The sequence below is a fragment of the Lissotriton vulgaris genome, chromosome 7 (assembly GCF_964263255.1).
Source record: "Lissotriton vulgaris chromosome 7, aLisVul1.2, whole genome shotgun sequence".
In the NCBI taxonomy this organism is placed as follows: domain Eukaryota; kingdom Metazoa; phylum Chordata; class Amphibia; order Caudata; family Salamandridae; genus Lissotriton; species Lissotriton vulgaris.
Genome location: NC_141695.1, coordinates 1,642,922,026 through 1,642,943,408, shown reverse-complemented (window position 1 = coordinate 1,642,943,408; position 21,383 = coordinate 1,642,922,026). Strand labels below are relative to the sequence as shown.

Sequence of the window (21,383 nt, the reverse complement as noted above, 5' to 3'; positions counted from 1 at the left end):
ACAAGGCTCTTTCTGAAAGGAAAAACAAACATAAACACTATAGCCTTATACCCCGCCGTAGTGGGCTATACCGGCTATTAAAGGCCCGCAGCAGCGTTAAAGGCCCGAGCCGAAGGCGAGTGACTTTAACAAGGCAGCGGGACTTTAATAGCCAGTATAGCCCTGCTATGAAGGGCTATAAGGCTATTAGAACATTCTGCTACTAGAGGGCAGAATGTTCCAACAAATAAAATAAAGCCTTCAGGGAGTGCGAGGGGATTGAAATCCCCTCAGGCTCCCTGAAGCCTTTCTTCACAGCCAGAGCTGTGAACAAAGAAACATTGGAATTTTGGAGCTCCGGCTTATACCAGCCATTATAAGCCCAGTGCACTCCATTGTTTTCAATGGAGCTACCAACATTCCAATGTTCTAATGGAAGTTTCAATTATTTCTCCAATTCTTTCCACTATATAGCATTGTTTTTTACTTCCATCCATCCATCCATCCTTTAACCATGACTCATGGTGGTGGAGGATTTGGACTAATTTCAGACAATGGGAACATTATGCTATCTACAGTGCTATATCTCAGGTTCTTTTGGAAAACCAATTAATGCTCAACAGATCTAGATTCAACTATAACAAGACACACAATCACTGAATCGAAATTAAGATAATGATTTCTCAATGTCTACCCTTGATACTGAAGACACAAGTATAAGTCACCAGCAACACTGCAAACTTTGCAAGACTTTAGCTAACATGCTTATGTAGAAGGCTTCATACAGATATGGTGGGTGGAAATTCATTTCAAAAGTTGATAAACTGAGATTTCTGACTAAAGCACATATATTAAAAACAAAAACCTGCACACTTTTTCAGTGTGTATGTTATTGGATATGTATATGTATAGCACGACAGAGCGGTAACTGTGTAATAAGGTGCACAATTGTCATCAAGTGTCAAGGCCGAAGGCAGAGTTGTTTGCAAATGTCACCAAAACCCTGAAATGGCAATATAGGAAATTATTACTTGTTACCCGTAACATATATATTTTTTTATAGTACCCATCTATTATGGAGTAGTTAGCATGAAAAACTCGGTTTCTCCTACATTCAGCCAGTGATTAGTACGGATTGTAATAACAATGTTTCGGTTTATCTTAGATTGATAAATTGTTGATAAAATAATGGGCAATGGCTAGTGGCTTTATGCAATTTTGTCACTGTAGCCTTTCCCACAATTATGGATGTACAAAATGTTCCACTTCATTTGCCACAATCTGCACATTTAAAAAAACAAATGGGTGAAAATAAACCTACAAGAGAATTTGCCCTTTGTCGCAAAATTGAGATAATTTACATAAGCTGGCTCCATAATTAAAGTGACCCTGATAACTGATAAGATCTGCAGAGGGGTTTGGGGCAGTCATTATAATGATAAACTAGTATTTAACAGGGAGAAAAGAAACATTCCTCATATTTCACAGTTTCAAGTGAAATATGAGTTTTTATGCCACTGCATTTTCTGCAACAACAAAAAAGCAACCAAACATATGTTCACCAATTACTTTTTGATTTTCTAGTTTCTTCCGTACTTGGCTAAATAGTCTGCAGAGATACAGATATCAGAAAAATTTATACAAAGGCTAAGAACTTTAATGTACATTTTTATTCAGATTTTGTTCTTGAATGACAGTCATCAAAGCTTTCTTAATGGAACTGTTATTGCTTTACTATCGATGATAAAAAGATAATATGCTTTATTAAAAAAACTATATTGCAAAAATAAAATACTTCTCGTTAGTAATTCTGCGAAGAAAAATACTGCATTTACCAATAAGATTTAACAAAAACAAATTACAGGTGTATTCTTAACTCACTTTGAACATGGGTCTGACATGATCAAGGTGTGTTGCGCTAGTAAACGAAGCCTTTGCATGGCTTACTGCCTCCATTAAGGCTTTTGCAGTTTTAGCCATTTGTTCCATCTCCATATTGTACAACAGCCGTCTCTGCTTCTCAGTGGGAACACCTATAAACAAAAAAATTATGTTTATTTGTTATTATCAAAGGAGTGTTAATAGGGTCAGAAATAAAGTCAATGCCTTTTATGATAGAGGTAACTTGTTCTGTATTTTTTATAAATAGTTTTTCTTGAGTTTTTCGATAGGCGGGGAAGAGACAGGAGCATAAAAACATATAATACAAAGACAAATGCATACAGTGCTAGATAGTGCAAAGTGTGGCAGAAAGGTAAAACGGTCCAAGTGCAGGGTATTGCACATATTAGAATGTGACAGTACTACCTCTAGGGTTCCAATATTTTCTTGTGTTTGTGACACCCTTTCTCTTGGTATATGGACTCCCCTATTTGAGCGCATCTGTCTATTCCATTCAGCCACTCCTTCATTGGAGATGTCCAGTTGGATCTACAGTGCTGGTAAATGTCCCTTTTCCATCAATGATCTTGCTCAATGTGGACCACAAATGTTTCCATGATGCCCAGAATTGCTATCATAGGAGACATCTGTGCCACTTATATACTACCATGGGAGTTCCTGCGATCCTCCGCCAGTATCTGCTGATCACGCTGCAGCCCTAGATGAAATGCGAAAATCTCCCTGCGCATTTGGCATTTAAGTTGAGGCAACCAGGGGAGCAAGTTCAGCTTATTTACTACAGAAGGTTAGATGTATAGTGTACTCTATGGGGGTATTTGAATTGAACATGGTGCAACAAGGCGATGCAGCCACTTGTTGGTGCCCTTTTTTTAGTTCCATCAACTTTCATTTGTTTAGTTGCCCTAAAGATTATTCCATATGAGAGCACAATTCCATACAACGATCTGGGGCATTAGAAGGAAAACTGTGGTAGATGTGAGACCAACTAGGCAATTATTATCCAAGGGTACACATTTGAGATGTGTCTGAGTTGTATTATTTCAAAAACTAGGATTAATGAAATGCAGATTCCTCACTTAGCTGTGTGAATGGCTTCATGTGATTCTTGTGCCATACATTGATACGTTTCAAAATTCTCATATGTTCCCAGGTCATGACGCTCATCAGACTAGATAAATGAGCCAGCCATGTTCTGGGCCACAATTGGACTCTTGCGTCAGTCCACCATATCCGGCATAAGTATTTATGCCAACAGTACATGACATCTTCGGTGATGTGAAGGAATGAAAAGATATGTATACAAGTTCAAGGTGGCTAAATAAGTTGCTTGAGGCACGTTTTAGACAAACTTCAAGGTTGTCTCTATATCTGAATAGCCAATTGTTCTGCAAGTTCAGCTAGTCAGCACAATAATAGAGGCACCTGCTTTCCGTATTAAATCCAGCCACATTGTACTTATGTATGTCGTAAATAAACTTAGGAATGCAATTATTTAGCATAGGGATACCAATCTCAAGAGGTTAATGGCATAGCTTTCCACTTACGTAGAAGTCGGCACAATCATTCAACCCATGGGAGGCAGAAAAATAACTGTCTGCCTTCTCAACCATGTGCCAGCAAGTGTCACACGGCCCACTAAGAGACGGAAGTTAGTCTGTGTAGTCCAGCAGCCTGTGTTTTGCGATGGTCAAGCTTTCTATCCATTGTCGTATTGAAGTCAAACGCAATTACCATCAACCACTAAAACACATTGCTGAGAACACCCAAGATGCGCATCTCCAGGGTAGGTGGTGGGTAAACACTGGACATTGCTCAAAGGCAACTCCAGTCAGTACCTAACACGAACCATCCTTGCTAGTCTTTAAGGCATCAAAGTAGCTTTATTCGATAACAGGAATCTTAAAAGAATTATCAGTCTTATATTCATCATTCCATATAAAAAAGACGGTACCAGTTATCAGAAATCATCAATTTAAAAATATTAAAAATTCTTGAATTCAATAGGTTCATTAAAATCACATTACCCATACACAATAAAGACAGGCTGTGACAAACAACACTTGTGACACTCCTAGAATTAGAAACAATTAAAAACGATTCCAGCCCTTCCCGCATAATGCAAGCATTTTCTTTTTTTTCCATTTTGCCTTGTAAGCGAGAGTCGTGATATAAACATAGCAATCCAGTATGAGCAGCAAAGAACATTAGCTAATAAATAAGATAAAAACATGGTAATTACATGATAGTTCATTGGGAAACCCCTAGCAAGATTTTATATCTTTTTATCCAAACACAGCCGAGATACTTGGCCACTCCACAGGCAAAAAGAGTCTGTGCGTCTGGCTTTAAAATGCGTAGAGCAGTGTCATGTCCATATGTGCCCAGTTGTCTACAGATGGGCTTTAGCCATCTCATTCTAGGACTTTTATAGGCTGGGCAAGCAAACATTAGGTGGGCCACACTCTCAGTCGGCGCTTTGCAACAAGGACACCCCGCTGATGGTTGCTGTGGGGGGCTCCATTTTGCAGTAAACTCGCAGACTGGGAGTGAGCCCATCCTGAACTGTATGTACAGTGCTCTGTCTCGTGGTGTCTGGATACACAAGGCACTCCACAAGACCGGCCCAGCCTACCTCAACAGATGACTTTTCTTCTACATCCCTAACTGCCAGCTCTCGCCCTCACCACCGTACCTCGCATCCGAAGAACAACCACCAGCGGCAGATCCTTCTCCCACCTCGCCACCAAGACCTGGAACACCCTCCCACTGAGCCTACGACAGACCCAAGACCTGCTGACCTACAGGGCCTGTTTGACCAGTGGCGCCCCCCACGGGTAAGTAGTGCACTCTACAAGTTGATTGATTGATTGATTGAATATGTGCTGGACACTGGCGTTTACGAGTTCCTCAGCTACATGATGGCTTCACTGAAACCAGAGATGTTTGGTATCAAAAATACACCCCCACTTATTCCAGTTATGAATTTATTAATACATGCACCCAGAGTGCACCTCAGTGGTGCCCGCTGAAAACCTACTGACTACTAGTGAACTGGCTGACTGGTGTAGACCAGCCTGCCACCACAGACAGGTTTCTGATCCCCTGCAGGTAAGAGCCTGCGCTCTGTGAGGGCAGAAACAAGGCCTGCTCTGGCCAGAGGTGTTGTCACCTCCTCCAAGGGGGATGGGTATGTGAATAGCATATCAAGGCAGCTCCTGGACTGGTCTCCAAGTCCCCCTCTCAACCTATTTCTAGGTGCCCCCCCGCTTTTCTACCAGCGAAGTGCGCACAGCTACCAACCTGACCAGCACCTCTACAACCGGATGCCCAACGACAGGTAATGAGAAACTGCTCGTGGTACTTTGGACCTTGGCACCCTACAATCCTAATTCTTGACGGGGCCCTCTAGAAATTGAACGCAAATAACTGTATGATTTCTTTTCTACCATAGGCAAGCATAGTGTGTAGAGACGCATTTAAGTGAACATTTACTTACCTTCTATAATCGATATTTAAAAAAGTATTTACTTGACAATGAATTTCTTGGTATCAAAATGTATATAAAAATAGGACTAATTTTTCTAAATTGATCTCGGATTTATTCTTGAATATGTGCACTACCCTCTGATAAGCCTAACTGCTCGCCCACACTACCACAAAATAGAGAATTTTGGGTTATAATTTTTGCCTCCGAAAACCAACTGGGTTTGCCTGGACTCTCTACACAGTGTGCCTCTTTTTGGTCAACTATATAAATAGCCAGCATCCTACAGAGGGTCTCCAACCTTTTCTGTAATAAGAGTTACTTATGTTCAAAGAAAATCATTCCGAGCTACTAATATTATTAGCATTGTAATAGTGACCATAGTCAGCAAGATTACATTAGTGGCCATGCTATGCATGTTTATCAGCAGTGATCACCTCAGTGCATCAGACCGGGTTGCCAGCGGTTATGTTAAAAAAAACTGTCCCTTTGGAATGTCTTTACATAGTTAATACATAACTGACATAATGGTGGCACCAACGCAATCATAATAAAATTAGTAAGTCTCGCAAATGCCACATCATTTATCACTCCAATATCAAGAGTAACAAAACATTTGGAAATTCATTAATTTTTCTTCAAACTACACCTTATGAGTTCTGAGAATACACACATTGTAGTCACAAATACACATTTTTCAATTTTTGTATAAATATATTGTTTAGCCAAACAGGTTGGGCTGCACACTGGGGAGCCACTTACAGGTAGCTAGAGAGCTACCAGTAGCTCATGAGCTACTTTCTGTAGAAGCCTGGGTCAGAGGTTTAGCAAGATGTGACCTCTGATGTGGCCAAGCCACTACCTAACCCGTTCTGAATTTTCATTGGTAAGCTAAATACCATCCAACTGGAATCTATCGTCGTGAGGGACTGGACATACCACCATTGCATCACCTTCCTCATCCTGGACTTGGTGAGAGCCAATAGAGTCCAGCCTAAGCAACCCAGACACTGGAAAATATGTCTACATAACATCAACCCGCACGATCTGACTGCTCTCTGTGATAACATCCTGGACCCTCCTGAATACACGTCGGATGTCCACAACCTTATGCCCTAGACTCCATGGCGCTGCTACAGCTAAAAATATTATTCTCTAAAGTCTCCAAACCGTGTGGTACAATGATAGTCTTAATACTAAAAGACGGAATTTAAGACTTGCGGAAAGAATTTGGAGATCCTCTCCCACCTTTGAGCATCTCAACCATCTGAGATTCCTAAGAGCATCTATAACAAACGCATCAGATGCTCGAAAGCCACCTTTTTTGGAAATTAATTAGAGCAAAAAAAGTCCCCAAAACTTGTTCGAACTCACCAAGTCCCAAGCAAACAATCAACCTAACCTCTCTGCATTGCGCCACTGCGAGGAATTCACAGATTTCTTTTAGGATAAGAATACTAAGATCGAAGCTGAACTACTGTCCGCCTTGGAGCTCCAGTCTATCAGTCTGCCTAACACCCTCCTTCCTCCCTCCCTGGTCAGATGTTACCCTGCCTGCTCAGCTCTGCCCCCAAAAACAATGCATCTCAGAGCTTATTCAAAACCGTGGATGAAAGCACTATACTCAAAAAGCAGGCTACTATGAAACCATCTAATCATTTCAACGACCCCCTGCCATCAAACCTCTTCTCTGAAATCAGAACGTCCATACTCCCACTTTGGACTAAGTTTGTCAATGCTTCACTGCTGAAAGGTGCTATTCCGGACTGCCTCAAATCTGGGCAAGTTACCCCTATTATAAAGAAACCATCCGCAGATCCCACTGACCTACATAACTTCCGACCAATTTCTAACTTATCCACGTTGGCAAAGCTCCTGGAGAAATGTGTGCATGTCCAACTCTGTAACCACATTGATCAATTCCAATCCGGTGTCTGCCAGGGTCATAGCATAGAATCCGCTCTCACCAACACTGTAGATGATGCGCTAAGATTGCTTGATCAAAACGAATCTTGCCTACTGATCCTCCTTGACCTTTCGTCAGCATTTGATACTGTTAAACATGATAACCTAATTGACCTCCTGGAGCATAGGATGGGGTTGTCTGGGCCTGTACTGAACTGGTTCTCCTCATTCCTCCAAAATAGAACCCAAAGCTTCAAGGTGAACCAGTTCCTACCTCATCCCTCTCCAGTCAGGCTGGGGGTTCCACAGGGATCTACGCTCTCGCCCACCCTCTTCAACCTGTTCAGGGAGCCTTTAACTGTTATCTTGACATCATCCAGCATTCACTATTACATGTACGCAGATGATACCCAACTTTACCTTAAGATCTCCTCCCCTGATGACATCAGGTCCCTCAACTCAGTCCTACTGGAAACACAAAGATGGTTAACACATAACCACTTGAACCTCAATGCTCTCAAAACGGAATACCTCCTAATTGCACCACACAAGCAATTCCCAGTCATAAAACAATGACTAAATCAGTTAACAGCTCTTAACTGTACGCCACACATCGTTTTTTGTTTGTTTTGTTTTACAAAGTTTTATATAACGCAAACTTGACCAGAATCGGGTATCAGAGCGCTTTACATAGCACCAGTTGTATTACATGAGGACACATTCATTTTTGCTAGGCACGGGGAGATTATGTGATTTGCCAAGAATCACATGATGTTCTGCGTCATTGCCGAGACTCGAACCCAGTTCCCCAGATTCAAGGTCGACCGCCCTAGCCATTAGGCCAACTCCTCTCCCCTTCATTGATCCTGCAACCTCTTTGAGAATAATTCTAGACAAGATTCTGAACATGCAGAAGCACATTAGTAACCTCACCAAAGGAGCGAATGTCCAACTTAGCATCTTAATAAAATAAAACCTTTTCTCTCTTCACATGACCTAAAGGTTGCGGTGCAAGCCTTAGTGATCTCAAAGCTGAACGATGGCAGCGCAACCCTTTGCGGCCTTCCAAGATCGAAGACTGCTCCTCTCAGGGCTGCTCTCAATTTTGCTGCAAGGGTCCAAATAGGCGCTAAGAGATACAACCATATCTCACCAGATCTTATATCCCTGAACTGGCTCCCATATGAAGCTCAGATACAACTAAAAATTGCATGTATGACACAAAGCCATTCACTTCAATACCCCAATTTACCTCGCTCAAAAACTGGAGCTCTCAGTTGGATCGAGAGCCTCTAGAAGTGCCAGCTCTCTAATGCTCAAACCAGAAAAATTCAAGAAAAGAAAAACCTACAATCGAGCCTTCTCTGGTATTTCCCGGAGGATTTGGAATTCGCTGCCCACCGAAGTCAGACTGAATCCTTGTACTGTCCTTTTCAAAAAGGAAGTCAAAGTGTTATTAAGAAATTTCTGCCTTAAATGGGTGCTTCCAAAGAGACTGAGGATACCCCCCCAAGGTTGAGTCCCAGCTGCCAAAGAATTCGATAGCACCCAGCTCTACAAGACTGTTAACTTTGTGCGTTCGGCTTTCTACCTCTTGTAGCCTTCCTAATGTATTTAACTGTAAAGCGCTCGGATAACCTCGATGGTCATATTCGCGCTATAGAAAACGTTCTAAATAAATGTAAAATGATGGACCGGGGAAGTTGGATTTCTATTGCCCAAGGCACCAACCGTATTGCTTCGTGTCAAGGTCAACAAGTTTTCACATTTATTTTGTTTCCTGGATAAGTGTGCCCAACTCCTGTAGCACAATGCCTCAAGCTGCTGATTTCCAGTACCACAGTATAAGTGAAAGAGTATTGTGCTGCTCTGACACAAGTGTATATCTTTATGTATAAATTGTACAAAGTTGTATTAACGATTTATTTATACAGACGTTTTACTGTTAGGGTGAGTGCACTAAGTAAACGAAGCGAGCAGTGGTTCCAGTATAAACAAACTTTGGAAAAGCCAATAAGCACGCATACACAGTAACTCAGGTGGCAATTATTTTTTATTTTGCTGACCCAAGATGAGCAATTAAGTAAGAAAAAAAACCAAGTAGAAGTGTAAAAGAGCTTTATTTTCTCTCTTTAAGGTGGAGTGACAGTCAGCAAATGGAGTGGGCAGTGGAGGTGAAAAGCAGCACACGAGGGAGGAAAATGAAAGGGCGGAGGGAGGAGCACATGAGTGAGGATGCATTGCAAAGTAGGGGGGACACAGGGAGTATGGCAAGGGAGAAACACAGAAGTGAGCACCTGTAACACAAGGGAAAAGGCAACATGGAGCACTTAGCGTGGTTATTTAGAAAGGGCGAAGCACACTAGGGAGAGAGATGAAAAACATATGAACTCTCAAGGAGTGCTTTAGAAAAAGAAAGGGACAAACACAAGAGACAAGCTGGCACAAAGAAACCCATCAAATAAGAATAAAGCAAATCAGTGACAAAGCCAACCAATGGTATGCAATGTAAATTCTTGGTAAGCCCGCAAAAGTTTTGTGTAGCTCAACGAAAAACGTATACACAGGTTTGTACACGTTAACAATTTGAGGCTATTTATAATGCTCCCTAGTATGCAGATACATGCACATGCCCCAAAAATTTGCAACTTGATAAAAATGATTTTGCTAATCTATTTTGCAACTTTTAGTACCATTGAGGCATGATTTGGTATAACATATGTGATGCTTGCCACCATAAAATAAATAGTAATATAATTGGTGTAAAAACTATAATGGCAACATAAAAATAAGTTAGGTGTCAAATTCTTAAAATGATTAGTCTGATCAGGGTCATATGTCCTTGCATTCAAGCAGATTTGAAAAGTTATAAGTTTACAAAACAAGCCTGGAAATCCCACCCCTCCCAAACTTTTATGAATTTAATATTCACAAAAACAAAAATGAACAGCAGATTTCACGAGTGTATAATTTCTCATGTAAAAATCTGCTGTGCGACTACAATTTACTTTCTGTGCACACCCTATTTCCCCCACCCAGGGTAAAGTTTTACTCCAGCCCTCATCAGGAATACATTCCCAACCTTTGAAATAATCCAAACACCAATATAATATGAACCATAATTTAAGGCTATTATCAACCCTCTGATAGGACAATCCTGCCATAATTTGTCAACTCAGTGCACGGTAACATAAGGAATAAGCTGATTCTGCTTTTAAAAAAAATTATTTTACAGAACAAGTAGATTTTTTTTAAACCTCCCATCTTTTGCACAAGAGGATATTTTATAAAATTCTACACACGGAGCACACACACACACACACACGTAGATGGGACAGCCATCCCAGAAGACCTTCATTAAGTTCCCAGTCACAAGATCTACAAAACAGACATACATTTAATTATGCTCCATATATAAATGCCTTCTGTTAAGGTGGCTGGAATAATGGCGAGGTCGGAGGAATTTCTGCATGTTTCACAGTAGTTCAAGTCAGTGTATGCTTCCTCAACATTCATTCAACATTTCCTTTTCTATTTTGCTGTAGCTTGTGTTTCAACTATGTCATCACTCTGAGTGAAGGTGAGGTTGAAAGTCAGTGGGGTAAACCGACAAAGCTTTTGCCATGCTATACAACAGAGTTATTTCCAGTGGCACTTTCTAGTTCTAACTGGAATATGAAAATAAGTGTCTTGGAGATTCAGGACACCCTTCAATGTTGACAGGTTTCAACAAGATTTTTGGCTGGTACTATTCAATCAGCGCAGTCAAAATGAACAACATTAAGTTGTGACATGAGGGTTAATTTTTCTATTATGGATCTGTTTTTTCTGTATCTTTGCAAATACAATGCAAAGTGGTAAAAATAAAAAAAACACCACCAACCAATTTAGATGTGGTTTGGATTTCAACCTTGGATAGCGATACCCCAGGCTCCCAATCAGTTGGCAGGCCCGTTGCAAGAAGGAGCTTCTTTATATTTCTAATCCAACTAATTTTGTGGGCACCATGAAGATTCATGACTTCTCTTAGGCCATCTACATACCTTGAGAGCTCTGGGGTCCGCCATAGCCGGGCCCAATATAAAAGGGGGCGTAAAGTGGCTAGATCCTTAATAGAGCAGCGACCCAGATCACTCAAGAGTGGTTTGGTGGGAGTACCCCTCGGGACCGACACCAGCTCCTTAAGAAACTTGTTCTCTGCAGTAACTAGAGCATCGACACACTCAAAGCCCCAGAGCTCTGCGCCATAGAGGGTGCAGCCTACAGCTTTCGCTGCGTAGATATCCAAAGCAGGAGCAATGGGCTTGGAGGTGGATGTTCGATGTTCCCTCCCTAATACTCCAACCACCCTTTTGCTCCAAAGACACCCCATCCAGGCAAATGGTGGATCTTGACGACCTACTTGGGTTAAAGTAGAGGAGCTTGGTTTTTGGAGTATTTATTACAAGGCCCCTAGGCTTACAGAACAGGCAGAAACGGTCCAATAGCTTCTGCAACCCTGCAGGAGTTTTTGATACCAACAACGTATCATCCGCAAAGAGAAGTGCGGGGATTTTATCACCTGCCAAGACCGGGGCATCAGCATTGATTTCGAGCAGAAAAGAGACTACGCCATTCACGAATAGCGTGAAGAGTGTTGGGGCTAGTATGCAGCCCTGGCGTACCCCTCGATTCACAGGGATTTTGTCACTCCTCTCGCGCTCCCCTCCAAAGAATACATCCTTCTGGGAGACCTCAACTTTCACCTTGAAAGGATCAATGACCGCAACACCGCCACCCTCGTGGACAACCTCGGCAACCTCGGACTTAAACAACTAGTCACTTCCCCCACCCACATCGCAGGTCACACACTCGACCCCATCTTCACATCCAGCAATCATGTCTCCTTCAGCCACACCACGGACCTCCTCTGGACTGACCACAGCTGCGTTCACTTCACCTACAACAAACCAAAACCCAACATCCACCTCCAACCTACCCTGCAAAGAAACTGGAACAAAATCACCACGGACCAAATCTCCGCTTCGCTCCTTTGAAACTCCCCAGCCCTCTCTTCTAACGCCAACGAAGCCGCCGCCAACCTCACCCTATGGTTATCCAACACCGCCGACACCTTGGCACCACTGAAAAAACGTCAAAGCAAACCTGGCAGAAAGAAGGCCTCTTGGTTCAACGATGATCTTAAGAAATCCAAGAAACTCTGCCGCTCCCTTGAAAAGGCCTGGAAAAAAGACCCATCCACCAGCACCAGGGACGCCTTCAAAAGCGCCACCCGCACTCACCACCAACTGATCCGAAAAGCCAAGAAAATAGCATTCAAGGATCGACTTGACAACAACGCCCACAACAGCAAGGAACTTTTCAACATCGTCAAGGAATTTTCCAACCCCTCGGCCAACTCCAACGACATCACCCCCTCTCAAACCCTCTGCGACTCCCTAGCCTCTTTTTTCCACAACAAGATTGCAGACATCCACAACAGCTTTGACAACCAACCCGGAAACCAACCCACCGTACCTTCTGCTGACCATCTTCCCCCCATAAACACCCTTAACGCCTGGAACCCAATCTCCACTGAGGAAACCATCCGCCTGATGAATTCCATCCATTCTGGATCCCCCACAGACCCATGCCCTCACCACATCTTTAACAAAGCAGACTCCGCCATAGCACCGCACCTCCGAGACGTCATCAACTGCTCCTTCAACTCCGCTACCTTCCCAGAAGACTGGAAACACGCTGAACTCACCGCCCTTCTGAAAAAACCAACAGCGGACCCCACCGAACTCAAAAACTACCGCCCCATCTCGCTTCTTCCTTTCCCGGCCAAAGTCATCGAGAAAGCCGTCAACAACCAGCTCGCCGCCTTCCTCGAAGCCAACAAATCCCTCGACCCCTCACAATCTGGCTTCCGAGCAAAACACAGCACTGAGACCGCCCTCATCGCAGCAACAGACGACATTCGAACTCTACTGGACAATGGAGACACAGTCGCCCTCATTCTCCTCGACCTCTCTGCAGCATTCGACACAGTCTGCCACAGCACCCTTCTACAACGCCTCAATAACATCGGAATCCAAGGACAAGCACTTGAATGGATCACCTCGTTCCTCACCGGAAGAACCCAGAGAGTCCGCCTTCCTCCATTCAAGTCCGAGGCCTCTGAAGTCATCTGCGGCGTACCTCAAGGATCCTCACTCAGTCCCACCCTCTTCAACGTATACATGAGCCCCCTCGCGGCCATCGCCCGCCAACACAACCTCAACATCATCTCTTACGCGGATGACACTCAACTGATCCTTTCTCTCACCAAGGACCCCAGCACCGCCAAAACTAACCTACAAGAAGGAATGAAAGAAGTCGCCGAATGGATGAAACAAAGCCGTCTGAAACTGAACTCAGACAAAACAGAAGTCCTCATCTTAGGTACATCCCCCTCTGCCTGGGACGACTCCTGGTGGCCGGAAGCCCTCGGAAAAGCACCCATCCCGACAGACCACACACGGAACCTTGGCGTCATCCTGGATTCTTCACTCTCAATGAACAGACAAGTCAGCGCCGTATCCTCTTCCTGCTTCAACATTCTTCGCATGCTCAGAAAAACATTTCGCTGGATCCCCTCCGAAACAAGGAAAACAGTCACCCACGCTCTGGTCACGAGCCGACTGGACTACGGAAACACCCTCTACGCAGGTACCACCGCTAAACTCCAGAAGAAACTCCAACGAATCCAAAACGCCTCAGCCAGGCTCATATTAGACATCCCACGCAACGAACACATCTCTGGTCACCTTAAAGACCTCCACTGGCTACCCGTCAATAAGAGGATCACTTTCCGACTGCTTACCCACGCACACAAATCTCTCTACGACATCGGACCAGATTGCCTCAACTCTCGACTGTCCTTCTACACCCCCTCCCGCCAACTACGTTCATCCAGCCAAGCCTTTGCCACTGTACCTCGCATCAACAAGACCACCATGGGAGGCAGATCCTTTTCATACCTGGCTGCTAAAACATGGAACTCACTCCCCGCTTACCTTCGCCTCACCCAGAACCACCTAGCGTTCAGAAAGCAGCTTAAAACGTGGATATTTGACAAATAATCCTCCCCCCCTTCCTAAGCGCCTTGAAACCCTCTGGGTATGTAGTGCGCTATACAAATTTTATGACTTGACTTGACTTGACCTGTGATCCCCATCTAATACGGGCATAAGTGCCGTCATGCATGCGTGCCAAAAGATTCACAATGGGTAATGGGATCCCCATCTCCTCCAGGATCAGCCAAAGGCGGTCTTGGGGAACTAGGTCAAAGGCGGTTTTTAAATCGATAAAAGCCAAGTAAAGACCGCCTTTGCCAATGGTGACCACCTTCCAATGTAGCAGTATCAGTCTAAAAGCCTGGTCTATCGTGGCAGTGCAGGCCCTAAAGCCCGCCTGATAGGGTGAGATGATGTTATTCTCATCAGCCCAGGAAAGAATCCTTTCCAAGAGTACCCTGCCAACCAACTTCTGTCCCGCATCTATAAGACTAATTGGACGGTAGTTGGCAGGGTCCTCCCTGGGGCCCTTCTTGTAAATAGGGATCACTTCAGCCGCCTTCCATTAATTCGGGACAGGTGACCCCTCCAACAGAGCATTCGTAAGGCTTACAAAATAAGAGGCCCAGCCTTCAGGATTGGCTTTAAAAAGGTCGCCAGGTACACCGTCCTGCCCTGGGGCTTTAGCAGGTACTATCTTAGCTATTGCCACCAGCACCTCTTTCTTATCAACTCTAGTTACGGGGACCCCTCCAGAACCAGTAGCCAGGGCACCGCTCAAATGCCCTGGAGCTCCGGGCAGTTAATCGCCCCCATAGAGTTTACTGAAGTGCTCAAACCATTCAGTATCTGTAATATGGTTGGGGATTTGGTCCGTATCACAGCCGTTCGATCTTCTAACTAGGGCCCAAAATAACTCACCGTTCTGTTTTACTTGCAGCTCTGAGGCTTTCCCAGTGAGATTCTTCCCACTCCCTTTTAGCTGTTATCATGGCTTGTTTATAGTGCAGTCTTGCCAACCGGACAGTAACTGGATTACTAGATTTAATAGCAATAATCAAGTTGTTTTTCCTCATTCTGCAATTACTGTCAAACCATTTCTGCACTGGCTTGGCAGTTATCGGGCTCTTCTTTCCTGGAACTACAAACAGTTTGCCAATCTGATCTATAGTATCATTATAAATGGTAGCTGCCTCCGCAGGCCCAGCGGCACCATTACATGCCGCTGAAAGCCTTAGAGACTGCTCGATAAGGATTCCTTCCAGTGCACTTAACCTAGTTTCATCTAAGCTAAACTTGGGCCACTTGAGGAATCTATTGCAGTTAGATGGTACAACTCTCTTAGTTAATAACCTCGCACTATCTGACGGAGTAAGCTCGTTTATCTGCCACACATCCAAGAAAGTAAGGGATAGGGTGTTATGGGCACTCTCTACTGACGGTATAATAACCATGTCCACCACTAACTTCCATGCTTTCCTGACCACCATTATATAATCAATTCTGCTTTCATGCATTACTCTATTATATGTATTTGCCCCCTGAACATCGGAGATGGTGCGACAATTTAGAGCTCTTAATCCTGTTTCTATCATGAGGGCGTTCAATTGGATAACAACTGGGGACCAACACCTCACAGGCGTGAGCAAGAGGGGCGGGATGCCCCATCGAGCATCATCTTCATGCACTCCAAAGATGTCATCTGCTGCCAAGGGCTCAAACGAACAATTAAAGTCCCCAGCAACCAGAACTAAAGAGTCAGGAGAACACAATTTTAACAAATCAGATAAAATAGCAATGGTGGACGATTTGGCCCCCCTTGAGTGCCTCTAGCATATACATTAAAGATTTCCCAAGTGGTAGCACCAATCGGGCCCCTAATGGATAGTCTCATAATATCCAAAGATGAGCAAGTATGATGAGTGATCTTAAGGTAAGGTCAACCCTTACCCATTAAAAAAAAAAAAAAAAAGGAATCCCTTACCCATGCCATAAGCCCTCCAGAGGGACGTCCTCGCCCAACCGTGGTAGCAGGTACATGAAAACAAGAGAACCCCTGTTTATATAAGGGTTCAAGGCACCATGTCTCCTGGAACATACATTTCCAATCTGGAGTTCACCGAAGTCTCTTTTAGCACGTTAAGAGTTTTTTTGGATTAGGGATTGATCCAGAAATACTAGTTGTCATGTGATACTGTGAACAGGTGAAACAGGTTCCCAAGACTTGCCACCTTCTGAATCAAATTGCAGGGGATAAAGAGGTCTCCTGTGTGTGTTAGGATGGGCCTAGGACTGTGTGTAGAATCAAGAGGAGAACCCCGCTTTGACAACGCTAGCATAATGCACGTCACTTCAAGTCTGATGTGCAACTGGGGTGTAGAAGTCTGGCAGAAACCCAGAGCATCCGCTTTCCTGTTTCTTTATAGAAAAGAAAGCAGGAAGAGAAGGACACCAACCATCATAGTAGATCGCTGGCTATGGAGTAGTAGCTGAAAGGGTTCCAACTTCTAATGCAGACAGGAGTCAGGAAGTTGGTACAGTCAATAGGAGGAAGGGTTGGGAAAGAAGGCAGTTAAAGCCAAAATAATAAACAATAGAACTTACGGGGTTAGACAGGTGGGAGGTGATTGGATGGGGAGGCCGTTACATACACTTCTTCCGTAGAGCTGGGCTACCTGAAACCCTGTCCTGACCACGACCCATTCTTAACTTATAGGGCTCAAGAGCCTATTCTGAATGAGAAAGGGGATATCCTGAATGAGTCCAGAGTAACCTTCACTAGCCTGTGCCTTTTGGAGGAGAGCAAACCAGAAAGGTTTGAACAGGACACTTCCCTTATGAAGCAATAGGTGGCTAGTCGGCTTTGAGGTGTTAAATATTCCTGTTAGCTTATGAAGACTTGACTCTCCAGCCTGGTGGGCATGATTTAAAAATTGTAAATAAGAATGTCTTGTTTACCAGGACAGAAGAAACGTACACGTCAAAGGTCCCAATTTGATAGTATGCAGCATTCTTTAAGATCAATTAAAGTATTGGGAGGGGCCGAAGGTGTGCCAGCTGGTCTGCCTCAAGTTTGTTGTACAGCTTTATAATGAGGAATGATTCTGACTTATCTGTAATATAAATGCACATTTGGGCTTACTGGACTGGCTTCTTTTGCTAACACTGGGGTTACAAATGATTAGAGCGATTTCCCATGATACTGGAAACAAGTATGGTAAATCCGGCAGCGCAGTGGGAAGCTGGTGGTGGAGGGAGAAGAGTAGTGCAATGAATCTCAACTTTGTATCCAACACAAAACACCACAATGGGTCCTATTATGCCTAGAGTAAGACCAAATGGTACTCAGACCTGGAGTCACGACTGACAGACAGAGTCAGAGAATGCATTTGAGAAGACTAATTTGAATCACAGAATAATTGTTCCAATTAGAAGCATTTTACGAGGAATATGTGTCCTTCATACAGATGTTACCCGTCCTTTCCTCATCAATTACTACTGGGTGCTCCACAACCACCAACCCACAGATTAATTTCTGTTATGGGCTGCGAAGATGTTTTGAGGTTGTGCCTGCTTGGTTTAGGTAATAAATGTAACTTGTTTGAGACAAATTATGTTATGAATTTCTGGAAGCAACAGCTGAAACAACTGACCAGGAGCCGAGTGATGGTCCCACAAAGATTCTTAATTTATTAGATGATCAATCAATCATTCTATCAGTTATACACACATTCCTGATATTATGCACTACAAATTACTGTGGCACTGTGGCACAGTTAAAGTGCTTGCTCAATAACTAAATGTGTCTCTTTGGATTTGACAGATTCATTTGGTACTTATGTTATATTCGTATATTTTGTTGTTTGGCTTGTTCATCATATCCACCCTTAACTGCAGTAAACAGTAGGTTTCTTTTGGGATACATTATGTCAGAATTGTGAGCACCAGTGGTTTCCAGGATGTCTCAACATTGGATATCATATCCCTTCCGCATCACAAGATTCCATTAAGCCAACGTTTGCTGTGAGTAAATACTAATCCCAATGGTAAATTATTTGGCTTCCTATTTAGATTGAGGTTTCCCTTTATTTCAGAGAGAATATCCGCTGAATATTATACCAGCTAGCAACAATGCTGGAAGAGCAACAGAAACAAGATGTATTATAATTGCATGAGACCTGGGCACACCTAAAGTTTGAGGTCATGCATCAATACGGTAATTTACGTACGTTTTAATAGTGATGGATGGTGTTATACTATCATTTATAGCACTCTTAGTCTAGCACTTTAATGGATGCAATAATGTATATCAAGAATTATTTAGCAGTTTTTAAAATAAAAATTCCAGTTTTCAAATATACTTTTGGAATTTCTTTGAGTGTCTTCTATACCCTATTACTTACTTGACTTTGTGGATTTAGTTGCAATACTGTATTCCTTTGTTTCCTTTATTCTAATTTTCTTTCCTTCGATTTCATCAAATATGTTTGACAGGTAGTCCTCGGGTAAATCATTGCTGTCATTAATTCCTCTATTCATTTTAATGTACTGATCTTTTGTCATTTTATTCTTCACCTTTGAAAGTAAGAGTTTGAAAAATTATGCATCTTACTTCACGAAGATAACTGTTTTGTATTGAAAAAACGTGTATATAATAAATCTTTAATGCATTTTTCAAGGAAGTTACCTGTGAACTGTGCAAATCAGTTGTCAACATGATAATGGAGTATGCTAAAACGTATGCCGTATCAGCACTTGCAAATATTGTTTGCCTGTAAAAAAGAAACAAGATTCACATTTTGCTAAAGCACTACAAATAGCACAATTACATACTTCAGAATATGCCAGTCAACAGTAATACATAATAAATAAAATAGTAACAAGTGCCACCATTTCTTGGGACAATTTTACAAAAGGCATGCATAATTTTGTGCAGTCAAACTCAATATTCTAATTATAAATAAAGCATTAAATATTTGATTTGCTTATTCACATCATGATTCACATCGGTAAGCTTTGTAGATCTTCAAGGACTGTAGATGTATCCGCTAATCTGTCATTGAGTCATTAAACTATGTGCTTCATGAACAAACTTAAAATCCATTAGCATTAACTTGTTCACTATTTTACTTACTTTTTCCCTTCTAAAGAACAAGTAACTTACCTCGACAGTGTTTTTTCTGGTAGATACTTTATCAAAGTGCAGACTCCTCACCGTAGAATTTTCCCTAAGCACCAGACTGGATCCGGAAACTCATGTCCAGCAATGCTCCTACGAGCTGCTAGATGGGTGGCATGCGGCTCTGTACCACCCTAGAAGTGATGGACCAGATCTGCTCATAAGTACCACACCTGCGCACTGACGCAAGTCTCTTATTTTTTCATTTCTGTGCTTTCTGACCTAAAGCATAAAAATTGTTGCTACCACTGTTCCGATTACTAATTTGTTTATTAGATATTCAAAAAATAGACAACTCCACAGAAAGGGGAGGCGGCAGGCGGTGAGGAATATGTGGTTAGATTCACCAGAAAGAGTGTTATCGAAGGGAAGTACTTGTGTTTTCTGTTGGATACTTCTTATTACAGATTCCTCATCTTACAACAGATGCCAAGACAGTATCTTCTGAGGTGTGTCAGACCAAAAAGTTCTGCAGGACCAAGTTGGCAAAAAGTCCTTCCCGCCATGCCTGGCTTTCAAGGCAGTAGTTCTTCATGAATGCATTCACCGATGCCCACATTCCATACTGGCAGTTTTCAAGGACCGGCATGTCACTTGCAGTGGTAGCAGTCTCAGCCTTGGTGGAATGGGCTCTAAAACCTACTGGGGGCTGCTTCTTGGGCAGTGTATAGCTGGTCTTAAAGCAGACGACTACCCACACGCACATGGTCATCGTAAGCACAGGCTTTCCTTTTTTCACCCTGGAGAATCCCACAAAAACCTCATGATCCAGGCTGTGGCTTTGGTACAATCAATATAAAAGCTTAAATTCGTTTTTTAGGCCCAACCAACGCTGGCAGGATGATGGATTGCTCCACATGGAAAGGAGTCACAACTTTAGTCAAGAAGGCCGCCCGAGCCCTCAGCAACAGCTTCCCCAGGAAAATGGCGGATTATGGCAGTTGCACTGACAGTGCTGGAAGCTCACTCACACAACGAGCTGAAGAGATCATGATGAGAAAGACAGTCTTTGAAGTCAGGAGATGTAGCGAGCAGCTATGCATCATCTTAATGGCATTCACATATGTAACGTCTGGCCACTGTGGCATCATAAACGGTCTGGAAGGAAACTTTTGTCAGACCTTTTATAAACCTTATCATAACAGGGGATTTCAACAAAGACGCTTGGTCTGGCAAATGCAGCAAAGCCAATATGTCAGACAAATAAAGATTAATAGGGCCCACTGCTAGGCCTCGCTAGGTCTGGGGAAGGACAAAACGAACAAACCAAAAATGGACAGTTTGACCTATAAAGGGTCAATCTTGCGGATACCACACCAGGCCACTAATTTGTGCAAGTACCCAACATAAATGGACTTAGTCAAATGATGCCTGGCAGAGTTGATGAAATCCACCACTTCAGGTGGCAGATCAAATTGGGTAAACTGCTCCCACTCAATATGTAAATGTGTAAATGTAAATGTGCTGGACTTGTAAAGCGCACAGCTGCCCGTAAGCGTCCCGGCGCTTGCTTAGGGAACCCGTCCTGGTATTCCCCTGTGAGAAACCACGGCAGGGTGTCCACAAGGTGAAAGCCAGGCATCCCGCCGCGAGGGGCCGTAGTGGAGATTAAGCAAGCTACTGCCCAGAGTTGCAGAGTGTGACCCCGTGAGTTGAGTAGGCACCAGAGTGAGAATTGTCGAGTCCGTGGAATTTTGAGCCCGAGACCCGCCGAGGCGGGGAATCGAACCCTGGTCCACGGTCGATCTCAGCTTCCGGGTCTGCTGCCTCTAACCACTGAGCCACGCTTCTCCACATATTCATGCATGGAGGTGAAGATTGCACAGGTTTGAGTGAAAGATCCTGCCCTGCTCACAAAAGATCCTGCCAAAGAGGTGGACTGTTTGGAGGACAG

General features: G+C 43.3%; 1 protein-coding gene across 1 annotated transcript in view; it reads right to left on the bottom strand.

The window, feature by feature from the left end:
* ARFGEF2 (ARF guanine nucleotide exchange factor 2) overlaps positions 1-21,383 on the bottom strand; it is a 548,111-nt gene that overhangs the window by 237,211 nt on the left and 289,517 nt on the right. Inside the window, exons 17-19 of the mRNA XM_086932618.1 lie at positions 18,998-19,082; positions 18,714-18,885; positions 1,861-2,012 (exon numbers count right to left, since the gene is read on the bottom strand). Of these exons, the coding sequence (XP_086788744.1) occupies positions 1,861-2,012; positions 18,714-18,885; positions 18,998-19,082 (409 nt within the window). The remainder of the gene's footprint in view (positions 1-1,860; positions 2,013-18,713; positions 18,886-18,997; positions 19,083-21,383) is intronic.